The following is a 25,551-nucleotide window of genomic DNA, read 5'->3' on the forward strand; positions in this document are numbered from 1 at the left end:
TTCAGAATCACAGAATCAGTAACAAATGAAATTGTGTCTGATATTCTAATACATGGTAACTATATCAGAGTAACCAGATAAAAGAAGAAATCATTAAAATATTTTAAATTACACTTAAAATGTTGCATTTTCAGTGCTTTTAAGGAATAAATGAGAATGTCATAAATTTCTGTAAAGTTTATTATTTTATGAAAATAATTTTATTATTTCATGGAAATAATCTTATTATTTCATGAGAATAATTTTATTACTTCATGAAAATGGAAGTCACCTCACCCAATAACCTGAATAATACAAATGTAATTTTTTATAATAATTGCTCTAGACACATCAAATAAATGTCCTTTCTGGGAACCATAATTATAATAATTATGGCTTTCAGAAAGAAAGGAAAAAGAATGACTTGTTAGAAATTCTTGAACTTTTTGCAAAGCTGAAGAATTTCTACTGAAGGCCCATACTGGTCCACCCACCCATGTATGTGGGGGGGAGTGTTACATACTATTCACAATTTCACATAGCACATGTGTGGTTTTCATTTAAATTTATTTCAACCGTTATAATACTCTACCATATTTTTAAGTGTTAATAATCTCCTGGTTTGAGCACTATGTTTGCATGAGTCACTCATTGCCCAAGTAAAGCAGCATTAATAACATAATAGTAGGAAATCAATGTATCTAGGTGTCATTATCCCATTCCTGTTCCCTAATAAACTTCTCTCTTCTCTTCTTTTGGGCCCTCAGAGGACTGCTTAGACCCAATGTGTTCCAGCCATGGCATCTGTGTAAAAGGAGAATGTCATTGTTCCTCTGGGTGGGGAGGAATCAACTGTGAAACTCCACTTCCTATATGTCAAGAGCAATGCTCAGGACATGGGACTTTTCTTCTGGACACTGGAGTTTGTAGCTGTGATCCCAAGTGGACAGGATCTGACTGCTCAACAGGTACACTGGAGTGACTTCCTTCTCTTCCTTCCTCTGCTCCCAAGTCCTAATTGGTACTTCTCTTCAGGTAGTTCTTCTTAAAATCTGATGCGCCTTGATCTGAGTGTTTTGGACTTTATTCTCTCTAGAGTAAAATAAGCTTCGTGCAAGTGTAGATTTAGGAGTCATAAGACACTTCCAAGTGTTTCCTAGGTTAGCATTTTTCTGCTTTTTCATTTACAATATTTTACTGTTTGTTTCATCTTAATTTTCACTAGGTAAGTCTGTGTTAGAGTTTTTGTTCTCATTCTGTATTCTTCTGTAGTTATCTTATTATCAGGTATCCTTAATTATTTTTAGATTATATTAAATTTCTTCCTCCCCAAATCTGAATAATCAAATGTTTTCAAGTTGCATTCCATCACCTAAAAACCCAAATTAGATTAGCAACTCTACTTCATTTCATATATAATCATAATGCTGCTCAATTACTATTTGTGCATTGCTTTTCTTTTATTTAATTCATTTATTTTTATCGGCGCATTGTAGTCATACATCTTAATGGGGCAAAAGATGGTAGAGGCATACATGCACACATCACTCATTTAGCCCTTCCTCAATTCCCACCTCATTCTCTCCCCCATTCCGTATCCTCATGTGTGGCTTAGTGATGGATGTGTTTGTGAATGTACATCATGTACATTAGGGAATTTGGTGCATTATAATCCCAAATAATACTGTAGTTTGTAGTAATAGTTACAAGTGATTTATATCCTATCCTCTATATGCCAGTAATTTTTAAAACCATATAGTATTAGAGTATTCTTAAATTGACTAAACACTTGCCATATTAGTAAATATTAGTAAATTTTATGTATTTTCACATTACAAATTAGCATCACTTTGGCTTAAATAACTCTCTTTAGCATTTTTGTAAGGCAGTTCTAGTGTTGATGAACTCAGCTATTGTTTATTTCAGAAAGTCTCTCCTTGTTTTTGAAGGACAACTTTGCCAGTAAAGTATTCTTGGTTAGCAGTTTTCTTTTCTTTCAGTATTTGGAAGATATCATCCCACTCTCTCTTGGCTTACTATGTTTTTGCTCAAAGAAACTGATTGTTTTGTGTATTTATTTGATAATGTCGAGTCTCCTTGATTATTTTCTTTCCTCATTTCCCTGCTTGCAGCCTCTCCTAACCATTGAGCTGTGTTAATCACCTCCATATTCTGAGTGGGGAAAAAGAAGTTGATCTTCTAGGAAGTGGCCCACATGGACAGGGAAGATGGGTGCTCACTCACTACAACTTATTTCCCCCATAAGAGAAACTGTGGGCTGAGAGTTTTGTCTTGACATTGAGCATTGCCAAGAAATCTGCAATTCTCACCCTTTTCAATATTCTAATCCTAGAACTTGTTCTCCAACAATTTATTGAAACTTCCATGGAAACCCTGACTCCAAGAAGATTCCTCTAATCCACCTGTCATTTTCGAAATCGATGCTTCTGAAGTAGGAGGATGGCAGAAAATTCCTCACCCTAACAATTTCTATAGTTCTTCAATGTCTTCAGTTGAACTTCAACTATTCTAGCCTATTATCAGGTTATCCAAAAACTATCACAAATCTCTTCTGTTCAGTCAGTGTCTACTTCTTCCTATATAAATTCCTCCTTCTGCTCATGTAATCTGAATATTCTCTATACCCTTGGTGCATCATATTTTAAACTTTTCTTTATGCCTTTTCTTTGATGTATAATGCTATTACCTTCCCACCTAGGAAAATACAACCAAGACTAAGACACAGTAGGCAGATTGGCAGGAAAAGTGTACAGTATTATTATAGTAAATGCTTACATAATAACTATTATGTATATTCTATGTTATACATATAATTATTTACTTTAAGCACAATAATTATAGCTATTATATAGCTGAGAAAACTGAAGAAAAGAGAGGAAGGTAAAATAAATTGCAAAAAGTCACCCATATAACAGGTGTCAAGAGTCGGGATTTAGTCCTTGGCTTTAGCCACCATACCATACTGCCCTCTAAGAGCACACTATCTAATCCATCATTTAGAGAAATTATCACTATTGTATGTGCCCAGGGCCATGAAATGGAGCACAAAAGAAAGAGTAGTAAGCCCTTTCTGTAAGAAAAGGCCTAATGTGTCAAGTAGAGCATTGTAGAAATCTTCACAATTGAATTAGCACTGGAAAGATGATGCATGTTTACCAGATCAATAGGAAAGAATATTTCAAGCAGAAGGAGTAGCTGTTGGAAGATCTGGAGAAAACTGACAACTTTCTAGATGAATACAATCTTCCTAAACTGAGGCAAGAAGATATAGAAAATTTAAACAACCAATAGCAATCAAAGAAACTGAAACAGTAATAAAGAGCTTACCATCAAAGAAAATCCCAGGACCAGATGGTTTCCCAAGTGAATTTTATAAAACCTTTATAGAAGAGCTAATACCAATACTCCTCAATTTGTTTGATGAAATAGAAAAAAAACAGTACACTCCAAAATACATTCTATGAAGCCAACATCAAATTAATACCAAAACCAAATAAATAAAGTTCAAAGAAGAAAAACAGAAGGCCTGTATCCTTGATCAACTTGGATGCAAAATTTTAGACAAAATACTAGCAACATTCGTTCAAAACCACATCAAGAAAATTATACACCATGACCAGGGATGCAAGGCTGGTTCAACATACAAAAATAAATCCATGTAATTCATTATATAAGCAGAATCAAAGATAAAAATCACATGATAATTTCAATGGATGCTGAAAAAACATTTGCTAAATCCATCATCCATTTATGATAAAAGCACTGCAGAAAATCAAAATAGAAGAAACATATGCCAACATTATAAAGGCAATCTATAATAAGCCCACAGTGAATATCATATTAAATGGGGAAAATCTTTGAGAATTCCCCCTAAAAACAGAACAAGACAAAGATGTCCATTATCACCACTTCTCTTTAATATAGTACTTGAAACTCTAGCAAGAGCAATAAGGCAAGAAAAGAAAATCAAAGGACTACAAGTAGAAAAAGAAGAACTCAAACTTTCACTATTTGCAGATGACATATTACTATACTTAGAAGATCCAACAAACTCAAACAAAAGGCTTATAGAAGTTATCAAGAAATTCAGGAAAGTGTCTGAATATAAAATCAATCTTAAAAATCAGAAGATTTTCTGTACAGAAAGCATAAATCCACTGAAAAATAAATTCAGAAAATACTTCCACTCAAGATTTCTCACAAAAAATAAAACACTTAGGAATAAACTTAACCAAGGAGGTAAAAGACTTCTACAAAAAATTATAAAACATTGAAAAAGAAATTAAAGATGATCTTAGAAGATGGAAAGATTTTCCATGTTCATGGATAGGCAGAATAAATATCATCAAAATGGCCATACTTCTAAAAGTAATCTACAGATTCACAAAATGCACATTAAGTTACCAAGATCATTTCTCACAGACATAGAAAAATCAGTCCTTAAATTCATTTGAAACAACAAAAAATCCGGAATAGCCAAAGTAGTTCTCAGCAACAACAACAAAAAAAATGCAGGAGGAATTACAATACCTGACTTTAAACTATACTACAAAGCCATTGTAATAAAAACAACATGGTACTGGCACAAAAACGGATACATAGACCAATGGAGCAGAATAGAAGACCCAGAAAAAAGTCCACACACTTTCAGCCAATGGATTTTTGACAAAGGGACCAAAAACATACACTGGAAAAAGGACAGCCTCCAACAAAGCAAAAGGCAAATCAATACATGAGGTTGCATGACACTAAAGAATCAGCAACACTACTTCTGGGTATCTACCCAAAAGATAGGAAAACAAACTACCAAACGAATGCATGTGTATCTATGTTCATAGCTGCACAATTCACAATAGCTAAACTATGGAACCAGCCAAGATGTCCATCAACAGATGAATGGATTATAAAACTGTGGTATATGTACACAATGGAATTTTACTCAGCTATTAAAAAAAACTCAAATACATCTTTTTTCAGGGAAATGGATAGAACTGGAGGACATTATGCTAAGTGAGATTAGTCAGTCACAAAAAATAAAAAATCATATGTTTTCCCTAATATGTGAGAGTTAGGGAGAAATGGGTCATAGGAGGAACTCTAGATGAAAAACGAAATCCTATAGAGGAGCAAACAAGACAACCTAAAGGAGGAAAAGGAGGGGGGAAGAGGAAAATCTCTAAAACACACAATGCACTTAAACATATCAAAGTCAACCATTAAGCCAAGCAAGGAAAGGAGGGACGGGGAGAGAATGGGGTGGGAATTAGGTAGGGGTTAAATCAGTGATGTGTACATGTGTCTACACACAAGTTTTTTAACCCAATATGATGTATGAATATAATGCACCAATAAAAATAAATAAAAAATAAAAAGAGTTTCTGTTCAGCAATGGAAACTGTCAAGAACCTCAATTTAAAGCCAACAGAACAGGAAAAGATTTTTGCCACCTACTCCTCTGCTAAAGGACTAATATCTAGAATACACAGACAACTCAAGGAACTCAGCACTAAGAAAAGAACCCAATCAAAAAATGGGTAAGTGAATTAAATAGACACTTCATGAAAGATGAAATTCAGATGGCCAACAAATGCATGAAACAATGCTCAACATCATTGGCAATCAGAGAGATGTAAATCAAAACTACCCTGAGATTTCACCTAACTCCAACTAGAATGACAATCATTCAAAACAAAAACAACAAATGCTGATGAGGCTGTGGAGAATTGGGAACTCTAAAGCATTGTTGTTGGGAGAGATTTCTGTACCAATGGATCTTGCAGTCTCACAGAGACAGAGATAGAGTAAATAATAAAAAAGAAGTACATGACTTTTCAGAATATGCAAATCTGATAACCAGAGAGGTTAAATAACTGTCCAAAGATCATAGAGCTAGCTAGCTGTAAATCTATGAGTAGAAACCAGGTCTGCTGATTTTATGTTATGTCTAGTATTCTTTTTGCCTCCTATCACTACCCTTTCTAATGAAAATAGAAGTTAGACAAGGAAACAGAACTGAGGTGAATAAATTCAGTTATTAAAAAGAAGATAAAAAGTATAAAACCTGAGTGCATGAATGGCACATTTTTCCAGAATCCTGAATCAAAACTGCATTCATCTATTCTTGACCCTATAAAAAGTACTTGCTAGAAGCATTTCTTGCTTACAGAAGAAAAGGGGTAGATAGATATGTTTACAAAGCTCAGGAGCCTATCAGACAAAAGACTTACTAATAAAACTACCAAATTTATTGGGTTATTTGTTTGCTTAGTGCTGAGTTTCTTGAGGTCTCTGTATATTCTAGATATTAGTCCTCTGTCAGGGAAGTAGTTCAAATAACTCAATCAAAAAATGAACAGGTGAACTAAATAGACAATCCACAAAGGAAAAAATTCAAATGGCTAATAAATGCATGGAAAAGTATCAACATCATTAGCAATCAGACAGATGCAAATCAAAACTGCCCTGAGATTCCATGTAACTTCAACTAGAATGGCAATAATTCAAAACACAAACAAAACAAATGCTAGTGATGATGTGGAGAAGTGGGAACTCTAACATATTGTTCGTGGGATTGCAAATTAGTGCAACCACTTTGGAAAATGGTATAGAGAATCCTCAGAAGATTGGAAACAAATTTACCATATGATCCAGCAATACCACTTCTGGGTATCTACTCAAAGGAAAGGAAACCAAACTTCCAAACTAATGCATGTGTATCTTTGTTTATAGTTTCACAATTCACCATTGCTAAACTAGGGAACCAGCCAAGATGTTCATCAACAGATAGATTTTATATCTATGGGATATGTATACAATTAAATTTTACGCAGCCACAAAGAAAAACACAGTTACTTCACTTACAGGGAAATGGATAGAACTGGAGAACATTATGCTAACTGAGATTAGTCACAAAAAAAGAAATCAGATGCTCTCCCTAATATGAAAAATCTAGGGAGAAAATGGGTCATAGGAGGAACTCTAGATGAAGAAGGAGATCCTATAGATGAGACAATAAGGCAACCTAACTGAAAGGAAAAGGAAGGGGAAGAGGAAAATTCTCTAATGCACATGATGTACTTTAACAAACATATCAGTGTACTAAGACAAACATTAGAAGGAGGGAGAGGAAGGAAAATGGGTGGGAATTGGGTAAGGGCAAAATGGGTAATTTGTGCAGGTATGTCTCTACTATCTTGCATTCCATTAAGATGTATGAATACAGTGCACCAGTTAAGAAAATTTTAGAAAACTGCCAAATTGAAAAATAAAGAAAGAAATGCCTTCCTAATCTCCAGTGTTGAGCTAGAAATAGTCCTTCTGTGATTTTTAACCTCCATAGAGGTTGTGCCCAGAGAGCATATTAAACCATAAAGATAATCTCACTGTGTAGACTTTTAATTGAGTGTGCTTAGTACAGAAAGCAGTTTAACATCAGATTCTTATAATGGATCATGTCATTTCAAAGTAGATAAACTTGCCATTGATCCTTTTATTCAAGTACATGAAGCTTAGCTGTAAGCATGTTCTATGTTGTTCTGATACAAAGTGGAATACGGTGAATTATTTACTGATTATTTTTAGTCTGTTTTTTCTAGGTACACTGAATATTGTCAGTGGCCCTAAATTGATACTTGGTATAGACTTCTTTAACCTTCACAAAGGTTAACTCCTTAGTCTTTAAAAATACCTCAAGAGGAATACAGTAGAAGCTTGTTACATCACAGTTCAGATTTGGATATACCACAGGTCAAAGTGTGCTCCCTTAAACTTAACTCCTTGTTGTAAAGCCACAGTAACACTTTTAGCATGTTCTAAGTATACTGGCCCTAGCCTCTGAGATGACATTGTAAAATGTGTCTACTATATTTCTTTCAAAAAATCTCCTGGTCACATGTTCTATGAGTGGGAGTATGAAATAAAGTTTAGCACTTCACATTAATCTCTCTGGATGAATCTTCCTCTGAGCCACTTCTGTAGTTATTCAAAAGTAACAAGAAAATTCATGGGAGGTAATAATTTACATAAAGATAAAAACTCTTTCTCCTTATTTTTCTCCACCACAATTTTCTCTTATTATGGCATGTCTTAGAAGTGGATTAATCATATAGAAATATATGAAGTATTAGACCTTGAGATGTTTCTGAACATATCATTTACACACAAAATAAATCATATGAAATCCATTTATCATGTACCCCATCCAAAAGGGACTGGTACTTGAAAATTACAGAAAGCTCTATTATAAATATATTGGTTTTAAGCCTTTCTATGGTATGTGGTCATCTTTTCCATCAGAGTGATGACATTACAGTGTGCATGCATATGTGTGTGTGTATTAACAAAACAGTGACATTTTGTGACTCACTCAATTTTACTGAGTCTAATTTATCTCATTTGTGAAATGATAAATTGACCAAAAGTCCCTTGAGGTCTTTTCTTCAACACCAAGTTCTATGATTGAACTATTGACACTGATAATGAATAACTGTGGATACAGCCCATAAACTCTCTCAACTCTGTAGGGTTTATAGCAAGATATTAGTAGAAAATAGTTGCATTCTCATTATAAGGACATCTACAGTTTGATATATAGAACATATTGTTTGAGAATTTACCTATAAATATGGGGATACATATACATACAAACATAAACATGCATGTTAATATATATTTTCATTATAATATTCTCTCATTACATTTTTAAATGCTCCATAATAAATGATGATATGCATCTACTAATAAAACAGGTGATTAAAGGAGGACATTGTAACAAGCTCATATCATTATTGTTGCTAGGGAATCGTTCCTTCATTATATGCTTTAAAAATATTATTAGTTTCTCCTCTTATTTAAAATGTTAATAGCAGGCCCCAGCCCAGCCAGGGCCCAGCACCTGCCAGCAGCTTCTCAGAGGCTGCAGCACCAGGCTCTAGCACAACCCCCGCCCAGCACCAGGGGAGCTACAGCCCAAACTGCAGCCCAGGGACCTGAGTTACACCAATGGGGCAACAAAATCCAAAAGCTCCTTCAGAGACCCTGGAAGCATGGAGACTGCGCTGGACCTAAAGCCACCGCTCCTTCAGAGACCCAGGAAGCATGGAGATGTAGCAGTCACCTCTGTGCCAGAACTAAAGCCTCCGGAGAACCAGATACAGAAGAACTACCAGCCCATCAGAGCTTCTGATTGGGCTGTCAGCTACTCCACCATCATCCAATCCATACCAATTCAATGGGAAGACAACAGAAGAACAGGCCTGAGAATGGTGAAAATATGAGAACCAGGAAGAGTGGAGAAGCTACAGAAGTCATGAATACTGACCTTCTAGAAATGCAAGAAGGGGAGTTCTGAATCTTGATCTACAATATGATGAAAGGATTTAAAACAAGTCTAGCGGAAATGAAAGATGAGATAGAAACACTAAGAAAGAATCAGAAAGAGGTCTGGAATGAAATGAATGAAGACAGCAATAGAAAGAAATTCTGGAAAATTAGATGAAATGGAAAACAGAATATCACTGTTAGAAGACGGTACATCCAAAACCGAAAACACGGTCAGAGATATATAGAAATCTTTACAGCAAAATATCCTAAACATCCAGCAAATATGGGATAATATGAAGCGCCCTAACTTATGGATAATAGGCATTGAAGAAGGGATAGAGGTATAGACCAAGGGCATCCGTAATCTCTTCAAAGAAATAATCTCAGTGAATTTTCCAAACATTGAAAGAGACTTGGATCTTCATGTCCAGGAGGCATAGAGAACTCCATTGAGAGAGGACCAAAGAAGGACCACGCCACGCCACATAATAACCAAAATGACCAGCATAGAGGCCAAGGAAGGAATCTTAAAAGCAGTGAGAACAAAAGGACGGGTGACATATAGAGGCAAAACAATAAGAATCACCCCAGACTATACAACCCAGGTCATGAATGCTAGGAGAGACTGGTACAACGTGATTCAGACCCTGGAAGAAAATAACTTCCAACTGAAGTTTATTTATCAAGCAAAACTACTATTCAGAATCAATGGGGAAAACAAAAGTGTTTCAGGATAAAGAGAATCTTAAAAAAATTCATGAATTCAAAGCCTCAACTAGAGAAAATTCTTAAAGAAATAAACCATAAAGAAGAAAAAAGAAGCAGACTCCAAACCAGATGAGAGAGAAAGTCAATAAGTGGTCCATTTAAGTAAAGAAGAAAGACCAATCCATCCAATAGTAGACAGAACTTAAAATGGCAGAAAAAAATCATATTTCAATAATATCTCTTATCATCAAAGGACTTAACTCACCAGTCAAAAGACATAGACTGGCAATGTGGATCAAGAAACATAATCCAAATATATGTTGTCTGCAAGAAACTCACCTTACAGCCAAAGACATTCACAGACTGAAAGTGAAAGGATGGGAAAAGATATATCATGCTCTGGAGACCAAAAAAGAGCAGGGGTAGCAACCCTGATATCCAACAAAACAGACGTTGAACTAAAACACATCAGGAGAGACAAATCAGAGCATCTCCTTTTACTAAAAGGAACAATACACCAAGAAGATATAATGATAGTAAATATTTATGCCCCAAACGTGGATGCAACCACATTTGTAAAACAAACCTTTCTGGACATCAGATCCCAAATAGACCCAAATACAATAATTCTGGGAGACTTTAATACGCCTGTCACACCACTGGATCAATCTTCAAGGCAAAAGATGAGTAAAGACTCTTTAGAACTAAAGAAAACCAGGCCGGGCGTGGTGGCGCACGCTTGTAATCCCCGCGCTTGGAAGGCTGAGACAGGAGGATCGCGCAGGTTCGAAACCAGCCGCGTGCGCTGGCTTAGGAGACCCTGTTTCCAAATAAAAAAAAAATGTAAAAAAATAGGTCTGGGAGTGTAGCCCAGAAGTAGAAGGGCTTCCAGGAACCCCTGTACCACCCAAAAAAAAAAAAAAAAAAAAAAGAACTAAAGAAAACCATAAACCAAATGGACCCAATAGACATTTATAGAATATTTCAACCAGGAATTACAGAATACACCTTTTTCTCAGCAGCCCATGGAACCTTCTCCAAAATAGACCACATCCTGAGACACAAAGAAAGTGCCAGCAAATTCAAAAGATGTAATATAATTTCTTGCATCTTTTCAGACCATAATGGAATAAAAGTAGAAATCAACAACAGGAAACTCAAAAGAAATTATTCAAATACATGGAGATTGGATGATACACTATTGAACGATGAATGGGTAAGAGTTAGGGAAGAAATAAAAAAATATGGATACAAATGAAAACAGAGACACAACCTATTAAAATCTATGGGACACTATGAAGGCAGTATTAAGAGGAAAGTTTATTGCATTGAGGCCCACATAAGAAGGACAGAGAACCGCCAAGCAAAGAACCTAATGACACAACTCAAGAACCTGGAAAGTGTGCAACAGTCTACTCCCAAAGCCAGCAGGAGGCAAGAAATTATTAAAATTAGAGCAGAAATAAAAGAAATAGAGAATAAAAAAACAATTCCAAGAATCAATAAAAAAAGTTGGTTCTTTGAGAAGATCAATAGAATTGATAAACCCCTGGCCAACCTAACCAAAAGAAAAAGAGAATCAACTCAAATTATCAAAATTAGAAATGAAAAAGGAGATATCACCAAGATAGGGAAGAAATTCAAAAGATTATCAGAAACTACTTTAAAAATTTATACTCCAATAGACTTGAAAACCTGGAAGAAATTGATAGATTTCTAAGCACAGTTAACCTTCCTACACTCACCCAAGAGGATATAGCAAGTCTAAACCAACCAATAGCAACCAAAGAAATAGAAACAGCATTAAAGATTCTTCCACCAAAGAAAAGCCCAGGCCCAGATGGGTTTACAGCTGAATTCTACAAAACCTTCAGTGAACAACTAATACCAATACTTCATAACTTGTTCCGGGAAATTGAAAGAAATGGAACTCTCCCAAATTCCTTCTATGAGACCAGTATCACATTAATCTCCAAACCAAATAAAGATACTTCAAGAAAGGAAAATTATAGACCAATATCCTTAATGAACATAGATGCAAAAATTCCAAACAAAATACTAGCTATACGCATTCAAAACTACATCAAGAGAATAATACATCATGACCAAGTCAGTTTAATCTCAGAAAAATAAGGCTGGTTCAACATAGGCAAATCAATACATGTTATCCACCACATAAATAGAACCAAGAACAAAAACCACATCATCATAGCAATAGATGCTGAAAAAGCATTCGACAAAATCCAACACCCATTTATGTTAAAAACACTGCAGAAAATTGGGATAGAAGGAACATACTTCAACATCATTAAGGCAATATACTGTAAACCCAAAGCCAACATTATATTGAATGGGGAAAAACTGCAAGAATTTCTGCTAAAGTCAGGAACAAGACAAGGATGCCCACTATCACCAGTCCTTTTCAGTATAGTCCTTGAGAGTCTTGCTGCAGCAATAAGAGAAGTCCAGAAGGAAATAAAAAGATTTCACATAGGAAGAGAGGAATTAAAATTACCCTTATTGGCAGATGACATGATCCTTTATCTGGAAGACCCAAACATCTCAACTAAAAGACTTCTGGAGCTGATTTACAAATTCAGCAAAGTCGCAGGTTACAAAATCAACCTAAAGAAATCAGTGGCTTTTCTTTATGCCAAGAACAAATCCACAATGAGAGAAACAAAGAAAACAATTCCATTCACTATAACCTCAAAACCAATAAACTATCTAGGAATAAACCTAACCCAAGATGTAAAAGACCTCTACAACAAAAACTATAAAACATTAAAGAAAGAAATTGAAGAAGACTTTGGAAGATGGAAAGATCTCCCGTGCTCATGGATAGGCAGAATAAATATCATCAAAATGGCCATTCTGCCAAAACTGATCTATAGATTCAATGCAATTCCCATTAAAATACCAGCAACATTCTTCAGAGACCTAGAAAAATCAATCGTAAATATTATATGGAGAATGAAAAGACCCAGAATAGCAAAAGCAATTCTCCGCAATAAGAAAAATGCAGGAGGCATCACAATCCCAGACTTCAAATTATAGTATAGAGCAATAGTAGTAAAAACAGCATGGTATTGGCACAATAACTGATATACTGACCAGTGGATTAGAATAGAAGATACTGAAACAAACCCAGACATCTTAGTCAATTAATCTTTGACAAAGGGGCCAAACTCATACACTGGAGAAAATACAGCCTTTTCAACAAATGGTGCTGGGATAACTGGCTGTCCATTTGTAAAAAGATTAATCTAAACCCCTATATCTCACCATGCACAGGAATCAACTCAAGATGGATCAAAGACTTAGAAATTAGACCTGAGACTGTGAAGTTAGTAGAAGAAAACATAGGTTTAACACTACAAAATATTGGCACAGGCAGTAACTTTCTCAACAAAACCTCCAAAGCTCAGGAAATTAAAGCAAGATTTAACATGTGGAATAACATCAAACTTAAAAGTTTCTTCCCATCAAAGGAAACCATCAAAAACTTAAAGAGGAAGCCTACAGAATGGGAAAAGATCTTTACCAGCTACCACTCTGATAGCGGACTAATATACAGAATATAAAAAGAGCTCAAAAGATTCTACACTAGCAGAGCAAACAACCCAATCAAGAAATGGGCAAATGAACTAAATAGACACTTCACAAAAGAAGAGATACAAAGGGCCAATAGATACATGAAAAGATGTTTTACATCACTGGCCATCAGGGAGATGCAAATCAAAACTACACTGAGATTCCATCTAACCCCAGTCAGAATGGCATGCATAAAGAAATCAAATAACAATCAATGCTGGCGAGGATGTGGGGAAAGAGGAACTCTGTTACACTGTTGGTGGGAGTGCAAACTATTTCAGCCACTATGGAGATCTGTGTGGAGATTCCTAAGAAAGCTAGGAATAGATCCACCATACAATCCAGCTCTACCACTCCTAGGTATTTTTCCAAAGGGGTTGAAAACAGAGAACTATAACAACATATGCATACCTATGTTCATAGCAGCACAATTTGTAATAGCCAAAATATGGAACCAATCCAAGTCCCCATCAACAGATGACTGGATTGCAAAACTCTGGTAAATACACACAATGGAATTCTTCTCAGCCATAAAGAACAAAATCATACCTTTTGCAAGAAGATGGAAAGTCATGGAGAGCATTATGTTAAGAGAGACCAGCCAAGCACAGGAGAAGGTACATATGTTTCCGCTAATATGCCCAAACTAGGGAATCCAGAGGATACCAGTGGTACTCCAGATAATGGAGGAGAAATACCAGCAGAGCTTAAATGGAAAGATAGAGGAGGAGAAAGGCTGAACTTGATTAATGAGGGTCCACATCTGAATATATGTAAAATTATGAATATGGCATGGTTACCCGGGACAATCATTGTTTTATTGCTGGGAAGGGGGGAGGGAAAACAGGGATGGGAGGGGGGAGAGGGCATCAAGTATAGTTTAAATGTATACCATTTATGTTCAATAAAAAATTAAAATAAACAAATAAAAAAGAAAGTAATAGGAATAAGAAAATTTAAGAAAAAAATTTTAATAACAAACATATGTTCATCCAATGAGTATGATAGGACACACATGTAAACCTAATACATTAGAAGTTGAGACAGGAGGATCACAGGTTGGAGGCCATCAGATGGTAACTTAGCAAGATTCTATTTCAAATTTTTAAAAAGAGAACTGAATGTGTAGCTCAGTTATAAAACCCCTCTGGATTCAGTTCCCAGTAACACACACACACACACACACACACACACACACACACACACACAGTTTTACCTGACCATATATATCTAGTATTTACAATACATCACTGTCCTACAATTCCCAGAAATTTATTAGGCCTTTAAAGGTGACTCATTTGTACACCATATTTTTCCTCAATATATTATTTACAGCAGGTTCATACATGACATTTTTAAAAGAAATTTTGTTATAAATATAGTGCACATGCTATGGGAATAACCGGGTAGATATTCATTAGGTCACTGAAGGTAAAACTCCACTCACATATAAAGAAACTAGAATTTAACATCTTAAATAGGAAAGAGATAATTAAGATAACCAGATTAGAAACCATGATTGTAGGTACATTTCCTTCTGCAGTTTGGATGCACACATATTTCTTAGAAGCAGTAGCCAATTTTCAGGGGAAATATTTTATATACATTTACTGGTGCATTGTAACTATACCTCATAATGAGGTTCAAAGTGAAAGAAACATGTATGCACATAGCACTTATTGTGTTTATATTTGTATCACACCCTGCTCTTCCAATCTCCATACATGTTAAGATTGGTGTTGGTAACTTTGCAACACACAATATAATTTTACTTAATCATAAAAAAGAGCAAAGTTTTGTCATTTGCAGGTAAGTTGATAGAACTAGAGAATATTATTCTAAGTGAGATTAGCCAGTCTCAGAAAGTAAAGGATTGTGTGTTTTCTCTCACTTCATAGTCTAAAGAGAAAGTAGAAAACATAAGATACATTAGATTAAAAAATAGAGATTCCAGTAAAATATTGTAAGAAGATTAAGGCTGGGAGGTGGTAGGGAAGGAAGAGACTTGATAAAGGAAAATATTTCTGTTAGTGAACAAGAGTGTCAATATATCCTAATGCTATAGGTTCTCTGGACTTAAAGAAAAACTCAAATATAGACAATTATTCACTGAAAAATGATGAGGGAGAGAGGACTATAGTGATTTTTAGTACACAAAATAAAAGCTTATAACTCCTATATATATGCAATTATCTTTAATTTGTTCTTCAAGGTATAATACTCAACACAAATTTATTTTAAGATAATTTTTTCTTCACTAAAAATAAAAAAAATAAACTTTAGGATGACAGATTTGTTTGATTTTTATGGCTTAAAATAATATTTATTTTAAATATTTTTATTATTGAATTATAATTATAAACAATACTAGGTTTCCTTGTGATATATTTGTAGCTACACATAGTATTATTTGGTCTAATTAATATCCCTATATGTTTTCTCCCTTCCCCCTCTCTTTCTCTCTCTCAGATGTCATATCCCCAAGCTACTCCCTCAGCCCTTTCTACTTTTTGTTTTAAAACAGGGATTTTTTTAGGTTGCTGAGAGTCTTACTACATTGTTGAGGCTGTCTTTGAACCTGAACTCCTCCTGTCTCAGTTTCCCAAGTACTGGGATTACAAAGCATGTGCCACCACACTTGGCTACTTTCCTCCTCTTAATCCCCAGTTTGCAATCTACTAGTTTCTCTTCTGTTTTCATCAGGTCCATTTTCTTTCTTTTTTCTCTCCTGCTTCCACATATGAAAGAAAATAAACAACTCTTGATTTTTTGAGTCTGGCTTATTTTGCCTTAGCATGATGCTCTTCAATTCTGTCCACTTTCTTGCAAATGATATAATTTTGTTGTTGTTTATGACTGAGTAAAACTCCATTGTATGTATATACCACATTCCCTCTATCCGTTCATCTGTTAAAAGATGCCTAGGCTGGTTCCAACTTGGCTATTTTGAAGTGTGCTGTTATAAACATGGGTAAGTATGCTGTAGTATGCTGACTTTAATTCTTTTAGAAAGATACTGAGGAGCTTTATCACATGCTGGTGAGAATGTAGGGAAAATGGAACTCTTTTACACTGTTGGTGGGAGTGCAAACTAGTTAAGCTGCTATGGAGATCAGTGTGGACATTTCTTAAAAAACTGGGAATGGATCCACCATATGATCTGACTATACCACTTTTGGATATATTTCCAAAGGGGTTAAAAATCAGAGAACAACAGTAACATATGCAAACCTATGTTCATAGCAGCACAATTTGTAATCGCCAAAATATGGTACCAACATAGGTCTTCATCAACAGGTGAATGGATTGCAAAATTATGAGAAATAAACACAATGGAATTTACTCAGCTATAACGAAGAACAAAATCATGTCAATTGCAAGAAGATTGGCAGACCTGGAGAACATTATGTTAAGTGAGATCAGCCAAGCACAAAAAGAGAAGGGACATGTGTTTTCTCTAATATGTCCAAACTAGGGAGTAAATATAGTTATTTTATATATTATAGCTGAAGCAGTTTCATCTAGTCTGTCTCTGCATTGCATATTTTTTCTAGATTAACCCCCAATCTATATCCTTCATCCTCTACAGTCTCAAAGTTTAGCTAAATATTTACCAACATCATCACCAAAACTATGTCACCAGATCAGCCAGTGGCTCCAAATGCCCTGCCAGAGCTTTAACTCACTATTCAGTAGAAGACACATCACTCACTATTGGTGCCAATTTATACATCTTCAATTGTATTTTTAGAGTAAATTAACATTACACCGGGTGTGGTGGCGCACACTTATAATTCCCACACTTAGGAGGCGGAGACAGGAGGATTGCGCAGGTTCGAAGCCAGCTGTGCTGGCTTATTAAGAGATCCTGTTTCCAAATATAAAAATAGGTCTGGGAGTGTAGCCCGGATATAGAAGGGCTTCCAGGCACCCCAGTACCACAAAGAAGTAAATTAACATTTAATTTTATTGTAATAATTAGCATTTTGCCTTCTACAATGAAGAAAAAAATCTTGTGAAGTTCCACTGGTAAATATTAGAGTTTATCAAATCTAGGAAAGCTTGTTCTATGCTAGCTAGCAAAAAATTTCTGCTAATGTATATTCAAATAATTTGCAAAGTAATGTTAAAAAGATAATTTTGATACCAAAGCAATCAAATGCAGTGAGATTAACAATAAAATCAATAATGGGCAATTTCATCAATCAAAACAAGCCTCCCACTCTTCTCTCTTAGGCTTCTTCTTTTTTATTTTTGGTGGCACTAGGGATGGAACACAGGGGCATTCTACCTCGAGCTACACCCCAACTCTGTTTTTATTTTTTTATTTTGAAACAGAGTCTCACTGAGTTGCAAAGGGTGTCACTAAGTAGCTGAGACTGTCCACAAATGGTGATCCTCCTGTCTCAAGCTTCCCAAATGCTGGCATTAAAAGCATGCACAACCACACCCAGCAGGTTTACTCATTTTAAAAACTGAGGTCTGTATGCCAAGCACTGCAAGTTCAGGCATTCTCAAAACTATTGCCTCGTTTATTTTCCAACAGTGTTCCTTTTGTTCATTTCTTTTTTGAAAGACTCATTGGCATAATCATGAAGTGTTAGCACCAGATGAGTTTTTATATCTTACTTAGTTCTGCTTCCTACTTTTATAGATGAGAAAATTGAGTTCTCAAAAGTTGAGTGATGTGTTTATTGTTATACAGCTATTTAGGCACATGGTTAATATGAGAAATAAGTCTTATGATTTCTGGTTAAGACATTTTGTCTGATATGCCATTCAGATAACCTTAAAATTCAACAGATGTTCTCCATTTCTATCTATTTCCCTGTAAATGATGTGATTTTGTTATTCTTTACGGATGAGTAAAATTCCATTGTGTACCTATCCCATTATTATTTAATCCATTCATCTGTTGATTGACATCTTGACTGATGCCATAGTTTGACAGTGGTGAATTGTGTAGCTATGAACATAGATATATGTGCGTTAGTCTCATAGTCTGGTTTCCTTTATTTTGGGTATATACCTAGAAATGCTGGATCATACTGTAAGTTCATTAACATTCTTCTGAGGATCCTCCATACTGTTTTCCAAAGTGGTTGCACTAATTTTCAATCCCATCAACAAATGTGGAGTTTCTACTCCACATTTTTGCCAGCATTTGTTGTTGCTTGTGTTTTGAATGGTTGACATTCTAGTTGGAGTTAGATAAAATCTCAGGGTAGTTTTGATTTGCATCTCTATGATTGCTAATGATGTGGAGCATTTTTTTTCATATTTTTATTAACCATTTGAATTTCTCCATTTGTAAAGTGTCATTTTAGTTTACTTGTCCATTTTTTGATTGGGTTATCTAAGTGATATTAGTCATTCACAAAAATAAGAAATCCCTAATATACAAAAGCTAGAGAGAAAATGGGTCATAGGAGGAACTCTAGATGAAGAAGGAGAAACTATAGATGAACAAATAAGGCAACCTAACTGAGGGTGATGGGAGGGAAAAGAGGAATTCCCTAAGGTACATGTACATTCACAAACATATCAAAGTCAGTCAGTAAACTAAACATGAGAAGGAGGTAGGGGGAAAAGAATTAAATGGGATTTATGTAAGGGCTAATTGGGTGATGTGTGCATGTTTGCCACAAATATCTTGTACTCCATTAAGATGTACAACTAAAATGCACCAATAAAAAATTTAAAATATTCAACATATGTTACATTTCCATTGTCTAACACTTCCTTTGAATATCTGGAAAGTTGAGAATAAACATATACAAGGAAGGATCCCAGTATTTCTCTTTGCAACCTGAATACCATAAGAATTGTCAGAAATTAAGCATATAAAATTTCAGAAAAAAATAAACTCAAATCTCAGCTTTAATCCTAAATTACTATGTGAACTTGAATTAGTTATTTGACTTTTGTAAGCCTTTTCTGTAGAATGGGAAAGTAATTCTTATTTGGGGGGGTATATTTAATGAATAAATGACATAATGTATGAGGGACACTTAAGTGGAGTGGTTCTTTCATAGTAGTCTCTAAATTATAAAATAAATGGTAGCTGTTATTGTAATTGTATTTAAATTTTCATTGAAAAGACACGTTTCAAAGACAAATATTTTGTAAGTAGGAGATAAATAAGTCACTTTCACAAAGAAATTGATTTTCAAACACTGTAAAGCTAAATTAATCTAAAGTAATGCAGAAATTCTTTCCATTCTAAAGTCATTTCGTTTGTCCTTTCTCAAATGGTGTTGATTTCTGTGTTTGTAGAACATGGATAGTTGATTTTATTTAGAAGTTGGCTAGAGAGTTGTTGTTCTATCTCCTTGCTGCCTTTATTTTGAGCCCTGATATTCAGTATAAAATTACACTCAAGGAAAATTTATATTTCTTATGTGTCAGCTAAGATTGATTAGAGTTCAGTGACAAGAATTATCTCCACCAAGAAAAGAAAGGACTTGCTTAAAACAGATCAAAATATGACTTTCTCTCCCACAAAAAAAATCTAAATGAAGATGATGCAGAGATTGTCTGGTTAATTTGGAAGGGAAAAAAAGCTTCTTTCAGTTCACCACTTTACTGTTCCTAGGATGGAGTCACTATACTTATAGTACACAGTGGAAGCCAGTACTCTAGCTATTACATTCTTAATCTAAGCAAGATGAAGGAATTGAAGAAAGGGGCATTTTCACCCTCTCTTAAGAGAACTTCACTGAAGCTCCTGCTGGAAACATTCACTTATATTTTATTGGCCAAAAATTTAGCCATGTGAAGCCAGGCATGGTGGTGCACACTTATAATCCAAGGATTTGGGAGGCTAGACAGAAGGATTGCAGTTCAAGAGCAGCCTCAGCTACTTTGTGAGGCCCTTTGCAACTCAGTGAGGCATTGTTTCAAAATAAAGAATAAAAAATAGGGCCAGGGGATGTAGCATGGTGGTAGAATAGCCCCAGATTCCATCCCCAGTATCACAAAAAAATAGCCATGTAAATACATGTGTCTAGTTGCAAAGATGTACATATATAAATTTATAAATGCCAATTTCAAAATCATGTAAAAGGAAGAGGGAGTAGGAAGGGCACCAGAAGGAAGTTTACCAAATACTGTGTGCACATATGTTCCTATCACTCTGAACTCCATTATGATGTGAGATTATAATGTACCAATAAAATATATTTAAAGTATAAGCTTATTTAAGGAAGCCATATGCACACGTAAATATCATCTAATTTTACGATAGCTTTTTTTTCGTTTCTCAAAATTTTTTATTAGTGCATTGTAATCATATATCACATTGAAATACAAGACTTGAGAGGATAGACAAGCACACATCATCCAATTAGCCCTCATCCAACCCCCATTCCATTCCCTCCACCTCCCTCGATCCCATGCTTGTTTGGTGATTAACTCTGATACATTTGTTTATGTACCTCCTGCGTTTTAAAGAGGCTCCATCCTCCCCTATTCCATACCCTCTGATTGGTCACCTTAGTTGCTTCGCTATAGGGCCCTTTCTATAGCTCAACCTCTTCCTGTTGCCCCTTTCCTCCTAGTTATTGCTCATTAGGGGAAGCATCTGATTTATATTTTCTGTGATATTTCTCTGTGCATGCCACGTTGCAAGTACCGATCCCACACTTGACAGTCCCAGTAGTGGCCTGGCTACCCAGTGGACTGATCCAGACCTCGCTGGCTCAGGCAGCGGCCTTGCCTTATGGGAGGCCTCAATTCTGGTCTTGCTGGCCCTGACACCAGCCTAACACCTCAGATGGCTCCGATCCCGGCCATGGTGGCCCCAACACCGGCCTAGCCTCAAGACAGGCTCCAATACCGGCCTCGGAGGCCTCAGTAGCGGCCTTGCATCAAGGAAGGCTCAGATGTCGGCCGCTGTCCCTGGCACTGGCCTAACCCCTTGCCAGGCTCTGATCCCGGCCGTGGAGGCCCCAGCTCTGGCCTTGCCTCACGGCAGGCTCCGATCCCGGTCTCTCTGGCCCGGGGATCGGCCTAACCCCTCGGCAGGCTCCAATCCCAGCCTCAGAGGCCTCAGTAGCAGTCTTGCCTCATGGAAGACTCTGATGCCGGCCGCTGGCCCCGGCACCGGCCTAACCCCTCAGCAGGCTCCGATCCTGGCCTCGGAGGCCCCATCACCGGCCTTGCCTCACGGCAGGCTCCAATCATGGCCTCGCTGGCCCCAGCATTGGCCTAACCCCTCAGCAGGCTCCGATCCTGGCCTCGGAGGCCCCAGTAGTGGCCTTGCCTCCTGTTAGGCTCCAATGCTGGCCATTGGCCTCGGCATTGGCCTAACTTCTTGGCAGGCTCCGATCATGGCCTCGGAGGCCCCAGCACCAGTCTTGCCTCATGGCAGGTTCTGATGCCAGCCACTGGCCCCGGCACCGGCCTAACCCCTTAGCAGGCTCCAATCCTGGCCTCAGAGGCCCCAGTAAGAGCTTTGCCTCACGGCAGGCTCTGATACCAACATCGGCCTAACCCCTTTGCAGGCTCCGATCCCGGCTTCATAGGCCCTGGTACCGGCTTTGCCTCACGGCAGGATTCAATGCTGGCCACTGGTCCCACCATCAGCTTAACCCTTCAACAGGTTCAAATCCCAAACTCAGAGGCCCTATTAGCGGTCTTGCCTCCTGACAGGCTCCAATGCCGGCCGTTGGCCCCGGCATCGGCCTAACCCCTAGGCAGGATACGATCCTGGCCTCGGAGGCCCCAGCACCGGCCTTGCCTCATGGCCGGCTCCAATCCCAGCCACACTGGCCCCAGCACCGATCTAACCCCTCAGCAGGCTCCGATCCTGGCCTCAGAGGCCCCAGCACTGGCCTACCCACATGGCAGGCTCCAATCACAGCCTCACTGGCCCTGGCATTGGCCTAACCCCTCATCAGAAAATTTCAACCCCGCCTCGGAGACCCCAGTAGTGGCCTTGCCTCCTGTTAGGCTCCAATGATGGCCATTGGCCCCAGCATTGGCCTAACCTCTTGGCAGGCTCCAATCCCAGCCTCAGAGGCCCCAGCACCGACCTTGCCTCACAGCAGGTTCCGATGCCGGCCGCTGGCCCCGGCACCGGCCTAACCCCTTAGCAGGCTCCATTCCCAGCCTCAGAGGCCCAAGTAATGGCTTTGCCTCATGGCAGGCTCCAATCCTGGCCTCAGAGGCCCTGGCACCGGCTTTGCCTGGCAGCAGGATCCAATGCTGGCCACTGGTCCCAGCATCAGCAGGTTCGAATCCCAAACTCAGAGGCCCTAGTAGCGGCCTTGCCTCCTGGCAGGCTCCAATGCCAGCCGTTGGCCCCGGCATTGGCCTAACCCCTCGGCAGGCTCCAATCCCGGCCTTGGAGGCCTCAGTAACAGCCTTGCCTCACAGAAGGCTCTGATGCCGGCCTTGCTGGCTCCAGCACCGGCCTAACCCCTCGGCAGGCTCCAATCCAGGCCTTGAAGACCCCAACACTGGCCTTGACTCACAGCAGGCTCCATTCCCTGCCTCACTGGCCCCAGCATTGGGCTAACCCCTTGGCAAGCTGTGATCCCAGCCTCGGAGGCCCCAGTAGTGGCCTTGCCTCACGGAAGGCTCCGATGTCGGCCATTGGCCCTGGTACCGGCCTAACCCCTCAGCAGGCTCCGGTCCCAGCCTCAGAGTCCCCAGACCAGCCTTGCCTAACGGCAGGCTCCGATCCTGGCCTCGCTGGCACTGGCACCAGCCTACCTCTCGGCAGCCTCCGATCTCGGCCTCGAAGGCCCCAACACCAGCCTTGCCTCACGGCAGGCTCCGATCCCAGCCTCGCTGACCCCAGCACCAGCCTAACCCTTTGGCAGGCTCCGATCCCGGCCTCAGAGGCTCCAGCACCAGCCTTGCCTCACGGTAGGCTCCAATCCCAGCTTTGCTCTGTCTGTTGCCAGCCTCACCCCTCGGCAGGCTCCAATCTGAACACCCTCTTTGCCCAACCATTTGTCCCACGTTCTCAAGGGTGCGTGGTGGTAGTATTCTGCCTCTGGGGTTATTACTTTAAAGGTTCCAGGTATAATGCATCAGATCTCTGCCTCCCCTGAGTACTGGCCACTCCCATTGCCACTGCCTCTGCCATTTCAAATCTTTCCCAAGCTCTTTTCCACTCTGAATGTTGTCCAGTATTCCTAAGCATGAACAACGGTAGCATTTGACATTTGGTGTAATTTCTCCAAAAAAAATAAGGTTGGTAGGATCCGATTTCTGCTTCTCCTGAATACAAGATGACCGGGCCCAGTTTCTCTAGGGGTCTGGCATGCTATGTGCGGTCCGGCCCGGGGCCCAGGTCCCTGGCTGTTCCGGGGTCCAGCGTGCCCCCTTTACAATCGCTTTCTAACTCCTTCCAAACCAACACAAAATGACAATGAGTTATATGAGATACTTAGACCCTCTTTAAGACTTTTACAGAAAATTAATAAAAGTACTTATTAATTTTAATATATTTTTAAACATTTTAAAATTTTTATTGGTGCATCTGGGTGTAATTCACCAGTTTTTTCAGCACAAAGAACGTCTAAAACTTCCAGTGGCCAAGCTCAGCACTCCCTCCAGGGACTCAGATCGGAGCTCAAAACCAGAAAAGAAATATGCCAGCCTCACAGCCGAGGGCATGGCAGCATCATATTGCCAGTGGTGGCTGCGAGTCCACTGGGTCTGTGGCAGCTCCAGATCAGCACACTCAACAACTGTGAGTGAAATTGCGGCCCCTAAGAGACAAATCCTAGTACTGCACCCCCAGGGACTTGCGCAGCTTTGATAATCGCCCAGAGTATGAGATTTTGTAATCCAGCCCAGTGAAGGAGTAGTGGTCGCAGAGATACAACATCCTATTTGGAGTTCCCCATGGGAAAACACCCAGCATGGCACCCTCATGGTCTCATACAGCCTCAATTAACTCCCTGGGTCTGAAACTTTGCGATACAACCCAGTAAAGGAGTAGTGGTGACTGAGATTACCATATACTGAGATCCAGAGCACCCTAAGTGAAGTCGTCGTGACCCAAGGAAGAACCCAGAGAAGGCAAAAACTTCTGAAATCATGGGAAAGAGGTATAACAATGGAGCAATGAATGTCCACAACCCCATGAAATGAGAACCTAATAACACAGAAGTTCAGAGCTCTCTGGAAGATCAAATCAGGAATATAACTGTAGAAATAATACAGCAATTTCAAGAAGAATTTAGAGAGAGTATAAAAGAAATAAAGGATTCAATCACTGAAGTAAAGGCCTCAGTTCAAAGTATAAACAACCGATTAGACCACATGGAGAATAAAATCTTGCTCCTACAATATGTTCAATCCAAAAACATAGTTTTTAAATAAAAAAAAATACCGACAGTAGGAATTTGACATTGAAGAAATATGGGCCCACTTTAAGGGAGCTAACTTAAGAATAATTGGAATAGAAGAGGGAAAATAAGGTGAAAATAAAGGGATCAATAATCTCTTCAAGGAAGTAATAGCAGAAAATTTTCCAAAATGAGCAAGAGGTTGATACGCAGGTCCAGGAAACTTATAGAACTCCCTTTAGACAGAAACAGAGAAGAGGTTTCCCATGCCATATAACTGTCAAAATGACCAATGTGGAAGCCAAGGAGAGAATCTTAATGGCAACAAAACCAAAAGGCCAAGTGACATTCAGAGGGAAACCAATTAGAATCACTCCAGTTTCTCAAAACAAATCATGAAAGACAAAAGGGCCTGGAGTAACATATTTCAAACTCTAAAAGAAAGCAAATTGCAGCCAAAATTTTTCTACCCAGCAAAACTATCTCTCAAACTAAATGGGGAAGTAAAATTCTTTCATGACAAATAGAAGCTCAAGGAATTTATGTCTTCAAAACCAGCGCTAGAGGAAATACTCGAGGAGATTAAGTATAAATAAGAAATAGGTAATATACGTCAAAACCA

At 38.3% G+C, this 25,551-nt stretch overlaps 1 protein-coding gene across 3 annotated transcripts in view; it reads left to right on the forward strand.

Annotated features, from left to right (window-relative positions):
- TENM1 (teneurin transmembrane protein 1) overlaps positions 1–25,551 on the forward strand; it is a gene marked incomplete at both ends in the record, with an annotated part of 892,332 nt that overhangs the window by 481,980 nt on the left and 384,801 nt on the right. For all 3 annotated transcript variants that reach the window (XM_080719098.1, XM_080719100.1, XM_080719099.1), the window contains one exon: positions 747–947. In XM_080719098.1, the coding sequence (XP_080575224.1) occupies positions 747–947 (201 nt within the window). The remainder of the gene's footprint in view (positions 1–746; positions 948–25,551) is intronic.

Source organism: Muscardinus avellanarius, assembly GCF_963383645.1.
Source record: "Muscardinus avellanarius genome assembly, chromosome: X".
NCBI classification, from domain to species: Eukaryota; Metazoa; Chordata; class Mammalia; order Rodentia; family Gliridae; genus Muscardinus; species Muscardinus avellanarius.